Genomic DNA, 18,550 nt, shown 5'->3' with positions numbered 1-18,550 from the left:
TTCATCCATTTTGTAAACTTTCGCTGCAATAGTTTCTCCCTTAAACACCTCGGCCCAGATCAAGTGGGTAGAAGACGCTGCCAGCGTAGCAAGGCTGTAAATGACTTGCCTACAAGTCGAGCTCAAATTTTTTCACGAGCGCAAAGTGCGGGTGGTAGATTTTTTATGTTTTCTGCGGCAAAAGCGAACGAGAGAGTGAGAGCTCGTCCTTCGCGCTAGGGCCAACTGCCGGAACCGGAAATGCGAAGCGGAGGACTTCGAGAAAGTCTAGGCTGTAAAATGCTCGAAGGCTGGCGCAGGGGAACGAAAGCGTGCGGAAACAATGGAATGGGGACAAACTGGAGCGGCCACGCCGCGCGCGGAAAGATTCCTTTTCATCAACCTAGCCTAGAACTTGTTCGGGAGCCTTTAGCCAAAAGGGGAGCAAATACATCAAGTGGTCAGAGCTCCCTTATAAAAGATATAATCTTTGTACAATAATTCATTATGGGTTGGCGCGTTTTCGTTCTCTATTCCTTACTGATATCATAGGGAAGGGTATGTTTAAAAAGTTAGAGATTGTGATGAGAGGAATATTTGTTTACTTGTACTCTCTTCAAAGCTGACTTTGCATCATGGAAAGGCAGGGCGAGTCCCACCTCTAAGGTAAGTATCTTCGCCTGGGATGGTGTCCAAATGAATTTCTTCGCTTCGCCTAAATTATGCGTATTTATGTACGCAAATAGGAAGAAATGTGAAAGAAACTGCCTTCTCAAGACCCCCCCAAACCCATCAAAATTACAAGTAGGTCAGCCGCGTGGGCCCTGGGGCTAAGCCATGCGAGCCTCGGTTTAAACTTGGCGGGAAATTGAGCAGCTGCTGCAGCCTTTTGACGAGCAAAGGTAAATGTCTGGTATATATTTTCAGTCTGCAATAGACCTTGTCACGGTTTTCGACGCCATCTTGACGAGTAGGCAAACGCGTGAGAAATTACAGTGTTTGTATGAGAATGTAATGTCGAATAATTTCCGTAAAACGGCTGTTCTGCAAAAAATATCTATTGTAAACTTTAAGTCTTCCATAGTTTTGAGAGCATTACATGACATTGTTTACCTGACAGTTTCTTAGTCTGTAGTCTGCATTTCTTGTACACTGGCAGTGGGGAAAATAGCATGATTAAGAATAGAGCACATGCAGGGGTATCACCGTATGTCTCTGATGCCATGTTAGGCAGGGAACTTGATAATAGACCTTGTCACGGTTTTCGACGCCATCTTGACGAGTAGGCAAACGCGTGAGAAATTACAGTGTTTGTATGAGAATCCAATGTCGAATAATTTCCGTAAAACGGCTGTTCTGGAAAAAATATGAACTGTAAACTAAAGCTACACAGCAAAGTATTTTACAAACAAATTTTGGGGGCCGTTACTATGCTTAAATTTCTTCAGAAGCTTGTTTTAGATTTTCCATATATTTGTCTGCAATTTTTCCCGGGAAATTTTTACAGACAAATGTATAGAAAATTTTTAAAAAAGGTTCTAGTTCTTCTAGCGCATGTAACGACCTCAAATTTTTTCAGTAGAATCCTTAAGAGTGAAGCTTTAGTTTACAGTTCATATATTTTTTTAAAAGAGTCGTTTTACGGAAATTATTTGAAATTAGATTCTCATACAAACACTGTAATTTCTCACGGGTTTGCCTACTCGGCGAGATGGCGTTGAAAACTGTGACAAGGTCTATTCTGATGTAAAATCTTCAAATAAACATTGAAAAGTAAAGTGATTTGGAAGGAATCTCATTTCCGTGTTCTTAAAAGAGACGGACTTTTTGTACTCTTTTAGAAAAACCCAGTCACGAGGTTCTTGAATAGATCGTTTCCAAGTTCAATTGCCCCAAGCCCATATTTCAAAGTGAGGCCATCCTCTTTTTTTTCTCCGTTTGCCTTCGTCCAACCGACCCAAATCTTTGGCATTTTTTTCCAAAAAAAAATAATAAATAACTAGGCAGTTAATCCATTTCTCACTTGAAATAATTCTTTTAATCTGAAAAATGAGCATAGTAACAGCATTGAGAAAAACAGGAAGAAAAATATGAACAGTTTTTACAGTATACTGTGCAATTTCATAATCCAAATATGTGATTGTTAACTTTTAACATCGTCCCGGGATACCAGGGCCTCCTATTCCGAGACTTCTTGTGATTTTTTTTAGGTTTTTTTTTTTCATCCCGACCGACGGACCCAATATCAGGAAATGCATTTGGCGCTTAACGAAAAAAAAGGGGGATGGCCTGAGGCCAAGTGCGAAGCCATTGATATGAAAATGTAAATTAAAGTCATAATCATAAGAAAGGTTTTACTTTCCTTTGAAAGTGAAGGTATTTAGGACTTGGAAATGGCCTATCGGTATCTGTTTAATCCTGCCCTTCACCAAGGGTCAGAGGAGTGGTTGGGAGCTCAAAAAGTCAAGAAAAGCCCTCTTCAAATCAGGCCTTCTGTAAGGTGCATGTCTATGACAAGATAATGGACTGTTCCATTTGTGGAAAATCTTCAAACATTACATTCTTTGAACACTTTACAGCTGTATATGGCCAGCCATGGACGATACAACTTTTTATAAACTTGAAGAATAACAAGAAGAGGTTTTGAGCTTGATCAGACCCGCACCAATTTTGGCTTTGTGTGTCCAAGAAAATAATGTTTCCAAGACTGATAACATGCAATTTAGGTTCTCTGTTTCATTATGACAATTTAAAATTGGACACTACATGTAACAAAAATAAAGGAACTAAAATTGCTAACACAAAGAGGCAATCTGACTGATATATTTTTTGAAAAAATGCTATGTACACTAATATATTTAATATATATAACTAATGTGCTATACAGCAGCTGTGACATGTATCTATCTTTTAATAATATACAATTCTTTCACTTTTTTCTGATGACCGTTGTGTATACGATGGGCACGATCCATTCAACCAAAATTTCTGGAAATTTTGGTCCAAAACTCAATGGATCGCTTCAGTCCAAGCGGAAAAGTTTAAAAAAAACTGGTCCACCTTTTGAGGTGGGACAGTTTTCACGGTTAGACTGGTCTGAATTTTGGTTGAATGGATCACGCCCAGTATCTCCTTACAAAGCTCTAATGAGTAAGATAGCAAAAAGTTATCCTCTCTTTCATTTGCATTTGAGAGGGCGCAAACTTATGTGCACAATCAACATGACTTTATGGTCAGTCAAATACTGTGGACCAGAAAGACTTTTTGCGACCAAGAGTTAAAGACAGCTGTCTTGCTTTTTCATTTTTTTTTGCGTAATTGTCTTGTGAACGTCTGACTAGTGCAAACTAAGGGGATTATTGATTGAGTATATAATTAGCTCTAGAAATGGGTTGCAAGTTTGTGTTTTTTTTTTAATCCCTTCCAGTATAGGTGTGTAATGTTTTAAGTCTAGAGTACTTCATTTAAGAATACCTCTTCACATGTGCAACCCTTTTTGTAGCATTTATATTCTGTATGTATCACTATATGAAGCATTATGCCTAAAATAATGATGAAAAATAGTGAAGGCAGTTCGATTGGGAAATCTGGTTTTAGATTTGAAATCTGGATTTTGAATTTTCATTCGAATGTGAAATCCGAAAACGGATTTAAACCCTTGGATATCTGTTTTTGGATTTCCTTTCAAGGATTGGAAAAACTGTCCTTAAGAACAGCGGTCTTGCATGCGTTTGCATAATAAGTAAAAAGAAGAACGCTGTTCACGAGAATAGTTTTGCAAATCCTTTTCCAGATTTCCCAATCGAACGGTAAAAGGGAAATCCATGAAATCCGGATTTGGATTTCTTAATTGAAATCCACCCTGAGGACGGATTTCTCAGAGGTGAAATCTGTTTCTGGATTTCGCCTTTGATTGCAAAATCCGAAATCCGGGTTTCAAAATCTGAATCCAGATTTCCCAATCGAATGCAACCTTATTATCTATTTATTCCTCTACTTATCCTAGGCATCCTTTCTGTCAGTGATAAACTCTCATATAACACAGTTCACTTGATTGGATGTATTTCCATGCTACTGAAACAAACTTAAAGTGATGGATGCAGTTAACTGGATTTACCCCTTTGGTAATGCTTTTTAAGGTATGTAACATAGCAGCATGATAAACCTACTAAGTATCAAACGACTTGTAATATTGTTCTATACTATGGTAATGATAGTGATAATTTCAGAATGTTCCAGTTGATTTGTATGGCCATTTTTAATGACTCATATCGGCTCATGCCTCTTTTCATTACCGGTGACAGAAGTAATTCCTTTGCCACTTAACGTAGCTTGATCGTTATTTTCACCGTAATGATCTGCACAACATAGATTTTAGCTCGTTTCAGTGTGGCCTCATTTGATCCCTCATATTCCATTTTGTTTGATGCTTTTGCGTGACCATGTCACATGATCTCTGGGGGTCATGTTGTTTGACTTCTTTGATTATAACTCCTCACAAACGTTGGCCAGTGTCACACTTCTGTAATCACAGTGTCTCCATTTATGAATAAGGCCTTCTCATCATGGTTATTTGACGGACTGTGAATGTGATTGTAATTGTGATTTCCATCGTCCGTGGGCGTCGGTGGACTTCCTCGTCTTACAAAAGTGCTTTGGAAAAAGCTAGTTAACGAGCTTTTTCTCTTAGTGCGGCCTCCATAGTTACGAAGATCCTTATCGCAGGCAGAGAACATTAACCTTTTAAACACACGCCGGAAGTCACTGTTAAAGTATGCATAGATCACTGGATTGCACGCACTGTTTATATTTGGTAGCACAAAGTAGACGGTGTAAATAATACCGTTGCCTAGATCTTTTGGAAGGCCCGCCAGGAATAGGGGGTCGTATTGTTGGATGGTGAACATGATGAAAAACGGTGCCCAACAGATAGTAAAGGTTAACAGAACTATAGCCAAGGTCTTAGTGGCCTTGAAGTCCCGCGTAACACTCTTCTGTTTACGTTTATCTTCTTTGCTGCTGGTATTCACAATACTGTGTTGCATTTTTTTGAACTGAATCCAGGCCGTCCGCAAAATCATTGAGTAGTTAACACAAAGCACAATAAGCGGAACCAAGAAAGCCACAATGTTAGCCACAGTATAGAACACTCCATTGTCATTCGGGCACATTCCAGTAACGGGATCCACATATACGCCTCCCGCTCCAGGCCACCTGATAATAGACAGCGACGCTAGAGTGGATGCGTAAATCCACACGCCGCCAATAGCACCAAACGAGCGCCGTTTTGTCATATTTTTATGGTAAGCAAATGGTTTGGTTATTTTTAAATATCTGTCTACTGATATCACTGCTAAGTTAGCCATGGAGGCAGCGGCGCATATCATGTCTATCCAAACCCATAGCGAGCACTCTGCAGTATTAGGCATGACTCTTAGCATGGATGCAATACGAAAAGGTAGGCCTGCGAGCCCGTAAAAAAGGTCGCTCACTGCCAATGATGCTATAAACCAGTTAGTTGGACTGCGCAAGCGCAGGTCGACATAAATGGCGACGCATACCAGAGTGTTTCCGAGCACGGTTAGCACTAACACAGTGGAGTAAAATGCCAGAAGAATGTGTCTCTCCACGTCACCTAGGTCGTCACTTGTCGTTTGAGATGCATTGTTCATGTCGTTTTGAGTTGTGTTATTCATGTTTAGTTCTTGACAAATTTCCGGCGAGAATAAGTGGCCTACAGTACTGGCACTGCTAATATTCTGTTCGCTTCCTTTCTTCGCGTTTCAGCGAACTACTCAGCTTTTAAGGGAACAAACGATATGTAGTCTAATTGACGCGTTGTAGGTTGAAGACTGTAACTCTCTTCCTGCTTTCCAACTGAATCCTTGCTGAATGATATAGTTTTGCTGGTTTGTCAGAAATTCTTTTTTTTCTTTTTTTTCTGTTGGGTCGTCCAGTCCTAGTAGAGAAAGTGAGAAAAACATAAATTAATCATCAAATGCAGCTTTGGCAGGGTATTTTCCCGGAGATTTTTGCACAGTCTAAGGTTGATCGTGCTTGCTCTTTTATGCTTTCTCTTGGCTGTGATCTTTAATAGTAATTTTCATGTTGTAAATGTCGCACCTAGAAAGTTCCATACTGGCATCTTATTACAAACCTTATTCTTTTAAGTGTAGGAGACTAGAAGCGAATTACGATGTCCTTAAAATTGCCCTCAGTAGTCTCATTTATAATATATTCTCTCTAACTGTTGCTCAGCTTTCATTTTGTGAATGAATATATAATTATTCGTGTTGCTACACGATGAACTCATGCTTTTACACCAATAGACCTTTTTACCAATACGGCGGCCATATTGAGTTTATTCGATTTAAGGAGTATTATAGGATGCCCAGGGGGCATGAGCACATTTCGTTTGTATTTTCGAGCGCTTTTCGGGACATTTTTTCGTAAATTTTTCTTAGAATAAGATTGTAATGGGAAGAAAGATCATTTTGCCGTGTTTGGATGTAATAATGATCGCCTTTTTCCGGAGAAATATACAGTGAAAGACCATATTTCTAATACATAACTACACTGTAGAAAAAGGCGATCATTATTACATCCAAACATGGCACAAGGATCTTTTTTCCCATTACAATCTTATTCTAAGAAAACTTTAAGAAAAAATGTCCCGAAAAGCGCCGGAAAATACAAGCGAAATGTGCTCATGCCCCCTGGGCATTCTTTAATACTCCTTAAATCGAATTAATTCAATATGGCCGCCGTATCGGTAAAAAGGTCTATTGTGCAATTCACACAGCCGTTTTTGGATACAATACGTGTTGTTTTTACATATGCCTTGTAAAATTTATTTTTTCGTGTTTATATAATGACTCAGGCGTTTATTCATCCTTAGATAAGATAATTATTTTTGGCTTAAAGCCTACTGGTTATGTTCAATTTCGTTTGCTAAAATTACTTTTTTTTCTTAAATGATATGAACGTTCTCTTAGAACGCAGGGTCGCCGAGCTCCTCTAGATGCGCACCGTATATTTACATTTTTTTATTCCTGTTTAGACGCTGGTTTTAAATTTATTGGTTGGTTTTACGTTTTTTGAATTGAAGTGGGTCCACTAAGAATTCTGTTGAAATTACACGATGTTCAAAAATTGTCGTTTTATACATGTATTAATAGAACTAAACAGAACCCTTTAAAATGGAGTCAAAGCAAGCAAAAAGTAAGAAAAAAAATGAGCACCCCATACAAAAACTGGGTGGTAATTCATGTGTTAATGAAGAGGCGAAAAATTGGGTTACTCTACAAAAAAATATTAATAGTAAGAAGAGGAAATACAGTTGTTTCCTCTTTTTGTATAAGAAATATATTTTCAACACCTGAGGAGATAGTATACTACCTTCAACTACCACTCGTACTGGAGGCCGCATAAACTGGTTAAGGAAGCATAAGAAACCAAACGCAATGAAAGAAGAATACTACCTTGATGCGTATTTGATCAGTGATACGTAAAACATTCACTGATCGCACAAAAGATGATGCCGAAGATGCCGCTTCTTGGCAATCAAACTCACCAACTCACTCGTTTACACAACTGAGGTGGTTCTTGTCAGCAGTTCAGAGTTTTGAATGCAATGCGAATTTGTATTCGTTCATGCCTTTCTTGGTTTCCAATGACAGCTATACAGTGTTGGACTGATACATGGCCTAAGGCTTAACCATTACAATGGATTGGCGTGGTTTTCTTGCAACACCTGAAAAGGATTTCCTCTTGAAAAGATTTTTCTTTTGTATTGTTAAAATTAAATTCCACTCAATTGCAGCCGCGAGCAGAACCAAATAATTATTCCGAGATGTGAGAATTCCACCGATTTCCGTGAAAGCAAGTGACTGGCTAATATTCAATTGCTGGAAATAGTATTAGGATGCAACGTATTACACGGATTTGTGTGTCGGTTTTAACAAAGACTTTGTTATTTATTACTCACGAAAGATAAAAAATGAGCTGAATGGAGAGATTGCTTTTTATCGGGGCACTGGAGAACTTTTTGAAAAGACAACATAGTTAGTTAGAGATGTATGGACTGAGAAAGCTGTTTTTTCGGCAGTTGGCTGGTACACAAAGCACTGAGAAAAATGGTTCATCGTTTGGTTACTGAAAATTTCCAACGGACCGCGGACTAAGACAATTACTCAGAATTACTGACAATAACCTGAAGTAAGCCGTTCTCATGTTATGCATTAAGCCGCGCACGAAAGGGGAAAATGGAAACCTTTTTCTGAATATAAAGTGGAAATAGTCTTATGCCCTGATAAGTATTTTTCCTCGTATCGTTTTTTAGGAGATTTTAGCGTTTAAATAACAACTTCCAGACTTCCAGTTAATGTCGCTTTTAGTTTAGCAGTGCAGCATTGCTGTTGTGGAAATGACAGTAAAAAGTATTGGTCAATAAGGATTGCCTTAGTGATAACTGTTTAAAAAAATGAATTATGGCCAACGACACAACAGCTTAAAGGTGCAAAAATACTTTGCTTTCTTCGTCAATGTTTTTAATAACTTTCTCTCTTCGTGCAATAATAACTAAAATAACTGTAGCTTAAATTGTGGTTTACCTGTCGCATGTCTTGCACAATTTCTTTGTGAGAACTAGTTTTGAAAAGTATCCATCTTGTTTGAATTACTTTGTTATTTGTGCTGTAGTCAGTCTTTGTAATTTGCTTCAATAGTTTCATCCAGCGTATTTCCTCGCGTCATGTGCACTTGTGCACGACCAAAAAAAACAATTTTAAAACAGGCAGGTTAATTGTTGGTAATTTTGCGTGAAGTTTGCCTTCCCTACGCAGTCACGTCTCGAAGCGTCCTATGCAAGGAAGTTACGTGAACAGTGAGAATGAGAAACTTAGGATAAGTAATGAGGGACGGAAGTGACGAAGATTCTCAAAAGTGCTAAGTTTGGCATTGAGCGATTATCGCCGGGCCAGTCAGTATCAAGCAACCATTTCTAGCCTCGAATTGTCGGACTTCTGCGATGTTGCGTTCCTCGTTTTGTTACGCCTTCGATTTTTAGTATCACCTCGAATTTTCCGTTGACTAGCGCATAACCTTGAGGATAAGGGCATTTCCATTTCCATAATAAAAGCAGTGTTTTCTTGTCATTCAAACGAACAAGACAGAATGAAAATTGATGGAATTTTATATTCAAAAGGCGGAAGGCATAGTGCATCAAGTCTCTCCTTTGTAAACTTTAAAATGTATATTCAATACTAACATCAGCACATACGTATAAGTTTTGTTTTTACTTGTCAGTGACCTGTTTTTAAATCTTTGGTGTTTTAAAACTTATTGTTGTAGTGGACTGGTCTTCTTACTTCGCATGGTTTTGGCCTTTCCAAATGCGCTTCATTTAACAAGCTAACGCTACGATACATTGGTACAAACCAATGTCACCTCAGGAATAACCAGACGAGTACTGGAAACTATACGTTTCCCTGAAAAAGATGGTAAAAACTTGGTGCGTCTTTATCTGAGTCTCATATTAGTTTCGAGAAAGAAAGGACCAATGCAAAGGGGTAATTATCCTCTCTCGTTCTCAAGGATATTGTTTGAAATGACAAGTTTAAAGCACAGTTTTGTCTACGACTACCTTATAATATGCCTTGGGGCTAAATGTGTAGAGACTTTCAGTTCGATACTTGTGATCACATGGTAAACAATCTAACCGCAGGAAAAATGAAGTGTAAAAATTTGGTTATCTTGGGACCATGGTTTTGAATATTATTCTGTAACAATGAGTCCGTAAGGCAAGAATTGTTTCCGCAATTGCTATTTGCCAAGGACGTAAAATGGTGGCCCGGGAGCTTGGTGGCTTTAGGCCAAATTGTTTTTATTACTGATGAACTTATTACTTGACTCAGAGCTATTTTAAGTTACGTGGTATTCTGTGTAAGATGCCGGAGAGATTTTGTAAATGTTGTATGTTTTCACAGGCATTCATTGACGTTGTTGGATAGATCATGGACTGACTTGACTACGTTAACTAACTTTTGACATCCCTAGTCGCAGCATAATTTAAACCAGCTCTTGATCTTTTCTTTCTTTTCAAGTGGGTGAAGTCTTATTTTCATTCAGCTTGTTCGATATGAGTACAAAATACCTAGAAACTCGCCGACTTGCCGACTTTAAACACGCCCAATTTTTGCACAGATATGTAAGCGAGGAATACTCTGCGGAGAGGCTTCACTCAAGACAATAACAGCGTGTTTTCTGTGCTATCTCACTAGATACTTTCTAACACTCTTTTTAAGATGTTATTTTCCTATTTTTGATATTCTTATAGTTCTAATATAATCCTTAGCAGCAGTTGCTTGAGCACGTTGTTGCATAGTGCATAATGCGTAGTCACGGCTCATCAGTCTGCTAACGGTGTGATTGGTGGCTAAGATACGAACAATACGGTAGATGAAAAAAAGTGTGTGCGGTAACAATTATTTTGTCTTTTGTAGCTGAAAAATGGTGCCTGGGTAGAACCTCTTGTGTGAAAAACCAGATGACTCTTTCCGAACGAGTATGGTGACGCTTGTGCAGTTTCTTTTGGTTTGAAAGTGATTTATAATTAACATATTCAAACTCGATAGTATATTACTGCTATTAAGCGATATTGGGTCACGAAAAATAACCACAACACAACACTGTCAAGAGATTTGTAAATCAGGCTGGTATTGTGTTTGTTTTGACCAAGTCTTGTTTAAACCTTCGCGTTTAACCTGTAGCCTGAGCGTAGCTCTATTCAGTCAACCGTCATGTAACTTCTAGCGTTAAAAAGGAATTCCAACTTAGGTTCACTGCCTATATGCGTGGATAAGATATTGTAAACTGACTTATTAAAATACCAGCATCGGGTCTTCATACAGCCTTGTCTTCATCCAGATTTTATCCAAGGATGTTATCAAAGACAAAAAAGCGCAGTTTACATTGGACTTTTTTTCGTTAACTGTTGACAATCTATAAAAACGTGATCTTGAAAGGGTCATAAAAAAGGTAATGAGACAAACAGATAAGCTGCTATTAGTTGGCCTCACGTGAATGTAAACATACTTTCACTAAAAAAAGAGTGGTTCTTTGAGGGGAGAATTATGAATGTTCGATATCTAACCGAGTGCAAAAGATATGAATCAATTTTGTGAAAAGAAATGAAACAAGTTTGTTGTAAACATTCTAAAAACTATTGTCATCCAACGACGCATAAATCACATTCACTCCACAGAAAAAAGTGTGCTTAAAAACAAAACATGCATTTCCCTGTGGCCCGTTGGCTCTGGCATATGTTTGACAATACAGGCAAAATGCCTTATTCCACTACACTTGCCTTTATCTTATTTTCCTCCACCTCTCTTTGTTTTTCATCACAGTCTGTTGCACTGTCCCCTGGCCAACGGCTGATTATTTAATTTCAATTTGTATCAGGTAATCTTGCGCTTTGCGGCTTTGTTTAGTCGTTGGTTCGCCATAAGCTGGCAAAAATTTCAAGCACCATATTTTTTCAAAGTAGCAGAAACTTTAACCACTGAACTGATGTCAGCTTTTGACGTGAGACGCAATTGCCGTGATATTTATTTATTCATCAAAGACTGTCTAATTTGCATTTTTTATTGTACAATATCAACGGTATATTTTAATGACTCTAACATGAATCAGTTTCGTTGCGAACAAAATGTTACAGATGAATATAATTTCACCTCTTTTTTCCCGTTGATGAAAAAATAATATCTTGAGGAAGCATGTAACTAAAAATCAACACGATTAATTTTACATGGCAATATCCACGCACGATGCAAAATGATGTTGACATAGAATGACTATCTTTTGCCTAATGCCTTTTTTGTTTTCAAGCTCTATTAAGGGAAAAGATATTTAGATATTTACAGCATACCACCCTGATCGTGAGTCACATCACTCTCATAAGGTTTCTGTAGTGACCTCATTGGACAAGACATAATACTCCACGTGGGAGTTTTATTTTGATAAAGGAAGTGCCGAGGAACGCAATTTGGTACGCCTTAAATGTAGTGCACATAATCGATATCATTAATAGAATTGACATATCGTTAAGTTAGAAACGCAAGATGAAAATGAAAAGTATAAAAAACATGATTTATTTAGTTGTGGCAGGTGATTAAAGGCTGTGTGGCAAAAGCCAGGTTTGATAATTACAAGAAGCGATACCATGATAATTTTTAAAGTATAGAAATGCTTTCTAATTGGCCAGATCAAACAAGGGCACAGGAGTCAGCGGAATAAAGCTCTCGGAGATGAATCTCCTGTTTTCTGATAAGTATATTCTACCGTCAATGAAAGAGTTCAAGATTATGGATACAAGTTGTATTAGTCGAAAATAACTTCAATAATAGCAACATATAACATAACTTTACTCATAACTTTTACTCATATTAAAGCAAAGTGGTGTTCTGTTTATAAAACAATAGTGTCCTTTGGTTCATGCCTTGCATTGCATTGGATTTTTGGCAAATTACCCTGCTTCATACTTTTTCTTCACATGCATCTATTTTTGTTGTCTGATAGGTTCCCTTTAACGTGAATCAGTATTAAAAATATCATAAAGAAAATCTTAATACTTTTTTTGTTACTTGCGTTGGTTAGAAAAGTGATTTGTGTTGATCGACTTCCAAGGTAAATTGTCCATTTAAAATGCAGTTATTCATTATTGTTTACGAAAAACGCAACGAATTAGAATTTCATTATTTTCTAACCAACATTAACGTTACGCATCAGTTATTTTAATTACTTATAACAGTGGCAGAATTTCCACTAACTGAATAAAGATTTAGACTAAACATGACTGAGACACAAGTTCTGTTCATGTAACTAAAGTTAAACAATAGTTAACCGTTAAGTTTTCCAAAAACATATCAGTTGCCCGTTTACCGCGGCGAAACTGATCGACATGAATGTCCTTCATTTCGAGTTATGATTCAGCGATTTCAACGCCCACATCTTGTTATTAACATTTCCTAACCAAGCCTTACTTTCCGAATTACAGTCAGGAATTTTTTTCCACTATTAAGTTTTTTTTGAATTGGTCTTTTTCGGACGAAACAGGTGTACGAACCAAGGTGGTGAAGTCAATCAAAGTGTTGTCCATTCTTCTAAGAAATTTTTCCTAAATATTAGTAGTCGTTTCTCAGTTCCGTAGAGTGAACATGCTCAGTTTAGCGTGGCAGCACGCGGTGTTAATTGCACTTTTATTCACTCTTGCGTAGCGGATGATAAAGATTATTCGCCAAAAATGGAAGTTCGCATGATCTAGACCTAGTCTTTGAAATCAGACACGTGACACGTGGTTTCCCTCACAGCACTAATGATGCATTCCAAGGTAGCTGAATTGAATCCATAAGTAAGTAAAAGCTATTATCCTGCCTGAATCCATTAGCTTGATTACTTTTTCGGCACGAACTATTCAGTAGGTAAAACACATTGACGATAAGTCATATTCTTTCTGGAAATACAGTTTGCTTGCTCTGCTGGGATGGAACGGTGTGTTCGGTTTTTTTCAATAAACGCAGGCCTTTCCTTGACGATTGTCATTGACAGTGAATTTATAGACCGAGACAATGAAAGGACACATTGATATTCACTTAAAATCTTTACAAAGCTGAGTTAAATCGTCATGAGGCTCGTTTTTACGACTTGATATCGCAGTGATTTAAAGAAACATAAGTTAAGTTTGCAAGTTTCAGAATATGGCTGAGAACAAATCTGTCTTCATTTTTCTTACACGTAAGAGATAGAAATGGCCGGAGTGGTGGAGAGTTAAACTACATGTAATATGCCAAGATACTTTAACTGAGTCCCTTATAGATTAAAATCAAATCATATACACCTTCTACTTGAGTTGTGGCTGGGCTCTCTGTTATATACACCTCTCAAACTTCAATTCCCGCACGAAACCACTTAACCAAACGCATTTTGCAAAATAAACTATCCACCGAGATTGACAAAGCATTTTAAAGTCAAACTTACTTTGGTAAAAAAAGAATATATAAATACTTACTCGGTCCAGTCGAAGGAAGTTTCAGTGTCCAAAGAAATATGTTTCTGGACCCAAAAAAGCAACACTTTAAGAGACAAACAAGGTGACTAGCTGTCCTTTAAGTGAACTTTCGAAATGACTATATAAGATATTGTTGTTTTTCCGCTCTGTCGTTTAAGTGTTTTTAGCTAATTGTCCCCTGCTAATAGAAAGGGCTGCTGCCCCAGGCATGTCTTGAAATGCACGTGGACAATTTCATTCTTTCAATCTTTTACGTTATGGATATATTTTTTTAAAATCTTAAGTGCAGGCACAGTCAGTCGGAGATCAAGACCAGCTTACTTCCAGGGGAGAAGGAGACCCTTTGGGCAGCGAAGTAGGGAGGACGGAGGGGCTTTGGTTTGGTCGTCTCCACTAGCTTGAAAGAATGCACCGTTGAGCGTACAAACTAATCACTGAATCTTAACAACAGCCTAACTACTGTTAAGCGTCCAAGGTCAATGCAACGGCAATTTTCTCTGAATTATTATTTTAAAATGGCGCAAATCACGCATTTCCTTCGTAGGAAACATGCTACAATACCAAACGTATAAAAATGATCAAAGTTTAAATAAATTTTAAAAAGTTTCTTGAACAATATCAAACATTTGATTGAACCGACTCACTGGATTAGAGGTAAGTCGGGCGGTGATATAAACACTAACTCCCGCGTTACATTGTGAAAGGTAAACTGTTCCGTATAGTCTCAGAGAGAGCGATGAACGGTCTCCTACCTTGGTAAACACTCGTTTGTTAGGCTACCGCAATTAATCCGAACTATCGCAATATTTATTCGCCGGCAGGATTTTTTTAAGCCAGTAATAACGACAGATAATTGCTACAAATCAACGTTAATAGCATTTTAAGACATTTATTACAATATACCAATTTCCTTTTTTGTGCTAATGATTGGACAAACATTTTGCTCCAATATTCACGGCACAAGTTTAATCGTTTGTACTAAGCCGTGAAGTGAGTAAGCAGGAATCTTATATAAATGTGTAAGTAATGATTTCAATGAAGCCCCCCCTTAATATATATGATTCCTTTCTTAAGTCATAAATGCATGCGTTGTGTTTCGTGTATCTTTCCTTTGTGACTCAAGGCCGTAACAGTTCTAGAGAAGGCAGTTTTCCGTTTTGATCTGATAACTAAAATGAACTGATCGTAATAAAGTTGGAACTCAGAAGCTCAGTATGCAGTTATTCATCCACTCAATAATGAACGAGATTTTCGATTAATAATTCGTGTTTACAAATACTCTTCATTAAATATCGCTATACGTCAATAATTTTTTCCATATGCTTCCCCAAAATGAATCCTTGTCAGCGAAGTTTATCTTATAAAAAAAACACTGATCATTTCTCCCTTTGTGACAGCAAGATAGAGCTTCCCCCCTCAACACTCAGTGTAACATTCGGACATCTACAAGGCAGGTAAATCCAACAAGGGACTTACAAACGTCAACAAATACGTTATCAGTTCGCCGAAAGCTGAGTTAGAATACATCATAACATTACTTTTTGAATAAAGGGATCTTTTTGTGCAAAAGTAAAATAAAAAAGATGCATTTTCTCCGCGTAGACCGTCCTTTAATGTGTTTCGCCAAACTTACTTATTATACCCTGACCAAACCATATTATTATATTGCTAGTAATCATCTCAGAATTTTCAGGTCCCTTTTTGCTGCCGGAGACTGGAAATAAAGAGAAAGTTATGTAATGGTAGAAATAGAGTAACCACCAAACCTGCAACTATTCAAACTTCCGATCATTATTACCTTCCAAGTATCTTGACCAATTAATACCAGAGCCAAATTGTAAATAGGAATGTCGAATTGTATCCTTTTATCATTAGCAAATCATCTTATAGCGTGTTTATTCAACTTCATTAACGATGCACGAACGACGAAATAAGTTATGTTATTCGCGCCTATTTTCTCGTATGAATGTCGGCCACGTTTCTAAATAACTTCACATTGTTTCACATTTGACTTAGTTCAGTATTGCGATATTCTTTTCAATAACCATTCACAAGATCTGATGTGATAATATATGCTCTTAGCTCCAAGTTCTCAAAGTACAATTACCTTTATTTTGCGAATATAATGAGACATTGTTATGAGTATGAAACTAAACGAATAGAAATTGATCGGCTAGCACACATATGAGGTGACAAATATCATTGTCCTTTGGTGTTCATTAACTATATAATAAGAATAGCAAGTCTGCCTTTTTTTTGTAAGTGTTCTAACTATGCACAGGTTGATTTAACAGCGCTCCTCTAATGCAGTAACAGCATGGATGCGTAAAATACCTTTGTTATTAACCGACCCCGTGTGAATAACAAGTGAATGCCTGCACGATCAAATCATACTGAGCGCTAAATATAACGACAAAGCATCAGTGTGTGAGAAAAAAAGCGTGATTGGATTTGAGATTGTGCCATATACATGAGCTAAAGTTAGCAACTAATTGTGTTTGTTCGCGGAAAACATTGATACAGGTACATACGCTTGAGTTATGCCGTTGGGCTTGGTCCGGGCGCCAGCTGTGTTTCGTCTCTTTAGCTCAAAAGTCGGTGGCCAATACGGCTTTTCGTCTGACACCACCAAGTTTACAGCAAATGACTTATATATGGAGCAGTATTTTGTAGTTACCGTTCAATTGGCTCGACACCGTGTCTACGTACTTTGTTTGCGCTATTTTTTGATGCCCAAACTCCCAACAAAGAAATCGATAAACCGTATCTCGGTCACGACACGACAAGGATCTATTCAGTACCACTTCAAATTATCCATAATCATGTTCATTATTAATTTAGCTGTTGTCATTCTATGCAAATGCTGCTCTTGCTGAAGCTAACAAATCGTTTAATTTGGAAGGCGTCTGACTGACGGAGGGATTTATTTCAAAAGAACTTACACTATACTGAATCCACTAAGAAAAATGCAAACGAACAATGAACATGCAATTAGCTTTGAATATTGTTGAATATGGCTATAATGAATTTTCCCGCCGCTAATCCGATTCAAGGATTTGACCAGCTATGACACTTTTGAACTCTCTTGACCGACTTGTTCACTTGATATTATGACTGTGATATCTACCGTAATCAGAACATCAATCCCCGCTGCGGTCTTCTGATAAAGCAGTTTTCTTGAAACTGAGAAAGCGGAATAAATCGGTCTGTTTACAGCTTTCCATTGCTACGGTCGCCGGGTTTTCGCCTGCCTGTATGGCTTTACCTCCTATAATTCAGTTTCACTACCAAGGTCTTCGAATGACGAGTTGTAAATAACCGCCTGGGCGTAACTTGAGAGTTATATAAAATAACGTGCTTTAAAAAGCACATTCATTGAGTCCTAATTATAGTTTCGTGTTATTCTAAACATAAAAGTCACAATACACGGAACTTAATACGTGTTATAGCGACAAAGCATGGATTAACATAACATACCTATCCTTTTCATAACGTCTTTCCACTTCTTTCAATTTCACAAAGTCACCTCTTAGACTGAATAACCTGTCTCACTTTCGATTCATACTTAATTGACTGAGTAACTTACATGTCGTTGTTCCTTAGCAAGCGGACGTTAAATTGACCAAGTCTCCGCGTACCCTGAGGGATCATTATTCATTTGTTCCCCGCCTGCGCCGTGAAATTTCGCTGCTTGCAAGCAGCTGATTGGGTCATTACAAATTTAGTGAGCAATCTGAAAATGCAAGTTAGTCATGCGCCCGCTTTGTCAGAGTCGTTCAGACTGTCACCTCACGCCTGTTTGTTACTGATTATTTTAACAATTGCAGTGGAACCTCTATATAACGAAGTCCTCGGTATAACGAACGATTTTCTTTGCCCCAGTAATATGGTAAAATATATGAAAAAGAATCTCGTTAAAAGAAACCTGGTTATAGCGAACAAAGTTGCCAGTCCCTTAGCCCTTCCGTCGTTATATTGAGGGTTGTACTGTAGGACCTGTAGCTAACTTTGGATTGCTCAAGCCAAATCACATTTTTAAAAGACATACTTTCTCTAAATTTGCCTGTCAACGCAAAAGGCCTCGTTCATTTTCTCATGATAATTTTAAGAAAATTGGGAGATGTCAATTCATCCGAATCAAGGTCAACAAGTTTTCGGATTATACACTCTTTAATTCAGCATAAAAAATAACTTCGTTGTTTAACTGGACTGGCGCGAACATTATTATTTGTTTAAACATGACTAGATGTTTGCCCAAAGGATAAAAACGGAACTCGAAGTGCATTAGGTTGTTGCACTATAAACCTTTCGGTATTTTGTCGGCAAATGATTTATGAAAACGGCATAACTTTACCATAATATTAACACGTAACAACAACTTAAGATCATATATATTTGAGTTCTGCCTTTAAAGAAAACTTTGGTTACGTAGCTTCTCACTGTTTCTTTACTGTCTGGTATTAGTAGTTATTTTATAACAAATATTGACTGAACATCGGTTTT

The 18,550-nt window shown here is 37.6% G+C and overlaps 2 protein-coding genes across 3 annotated transcripts in view; both read right to left on the bottom strand.

The window, feature by feature from the left end:
• The window catches only part of LOC140930516 (D(1) dopamine receptor-like), a 48,003-nt gene that overhangs the window by 9,100 nt on the left and 20,353 nt on the right, over nt 1–18,550 (bottom strand). Inside the window, exon 1 of one of the 2 annotated variants that reach the window (XM_073380234.1) lies at nt 14,048–14,487. The exons of the other annotated variant lie outside the window; for it this stretch is intronic. The gene's annotated coding sequence lies outside the window, so the exon portion shown is untranslated. Of the gene's footprint in view, nt 1–14,047; nt 14,488–18,550 lie in introns of those variants that run through there. 2 annotated transcript variants of the gene reach the window in all.
• Nucleotides 2,720–17,087, bottom strand: LOC140930517 (D(1) dopamine receptor-like). Its single transcript, XM_073380235.1, has 2 exons — nt 16,579–17,087; nt 2,720–5,938 (listed from the first exon to the last, which is right to left on the bottom strand). Exon 2 carries the CDS (start codon nt 5,673–5,675, stop codon nt 4,494–4,496), a length of 1,182 nt encoding a protein of 393 aa, XP_073236336.1. The 5' UTR covers nt 5,676–5,938; nt 16,579–17,087; the 3' UTR covers nt 2,720–4,493.

Source organism: Porites lutea, chromosome 3 (genome assembly GCF_958299795.1).
Source record: "Porites lutea chromosome 3, jaPorLute2.1, whole genome shotgun sequence".
NCBI classification, from domain to species: Eukaryota; Metazoa; Cnidaria; class Anthozoa; order Scleractinia; family Poritidae; genus Porites; species Porites lutea.
Note: the sequence above shows the minus strand (reverse complement) of the source record. Positions and strands in the feature narration are given on the sequence as shown.

Coding starts and splice junctions, on each gene's coding strand:
- LOC140930517 (XM_073380235.1), bottom strand. CDS start 5,675: ATGAATAACACAACTCAAAACGACATGAACAATGCATCTCAAACGACA.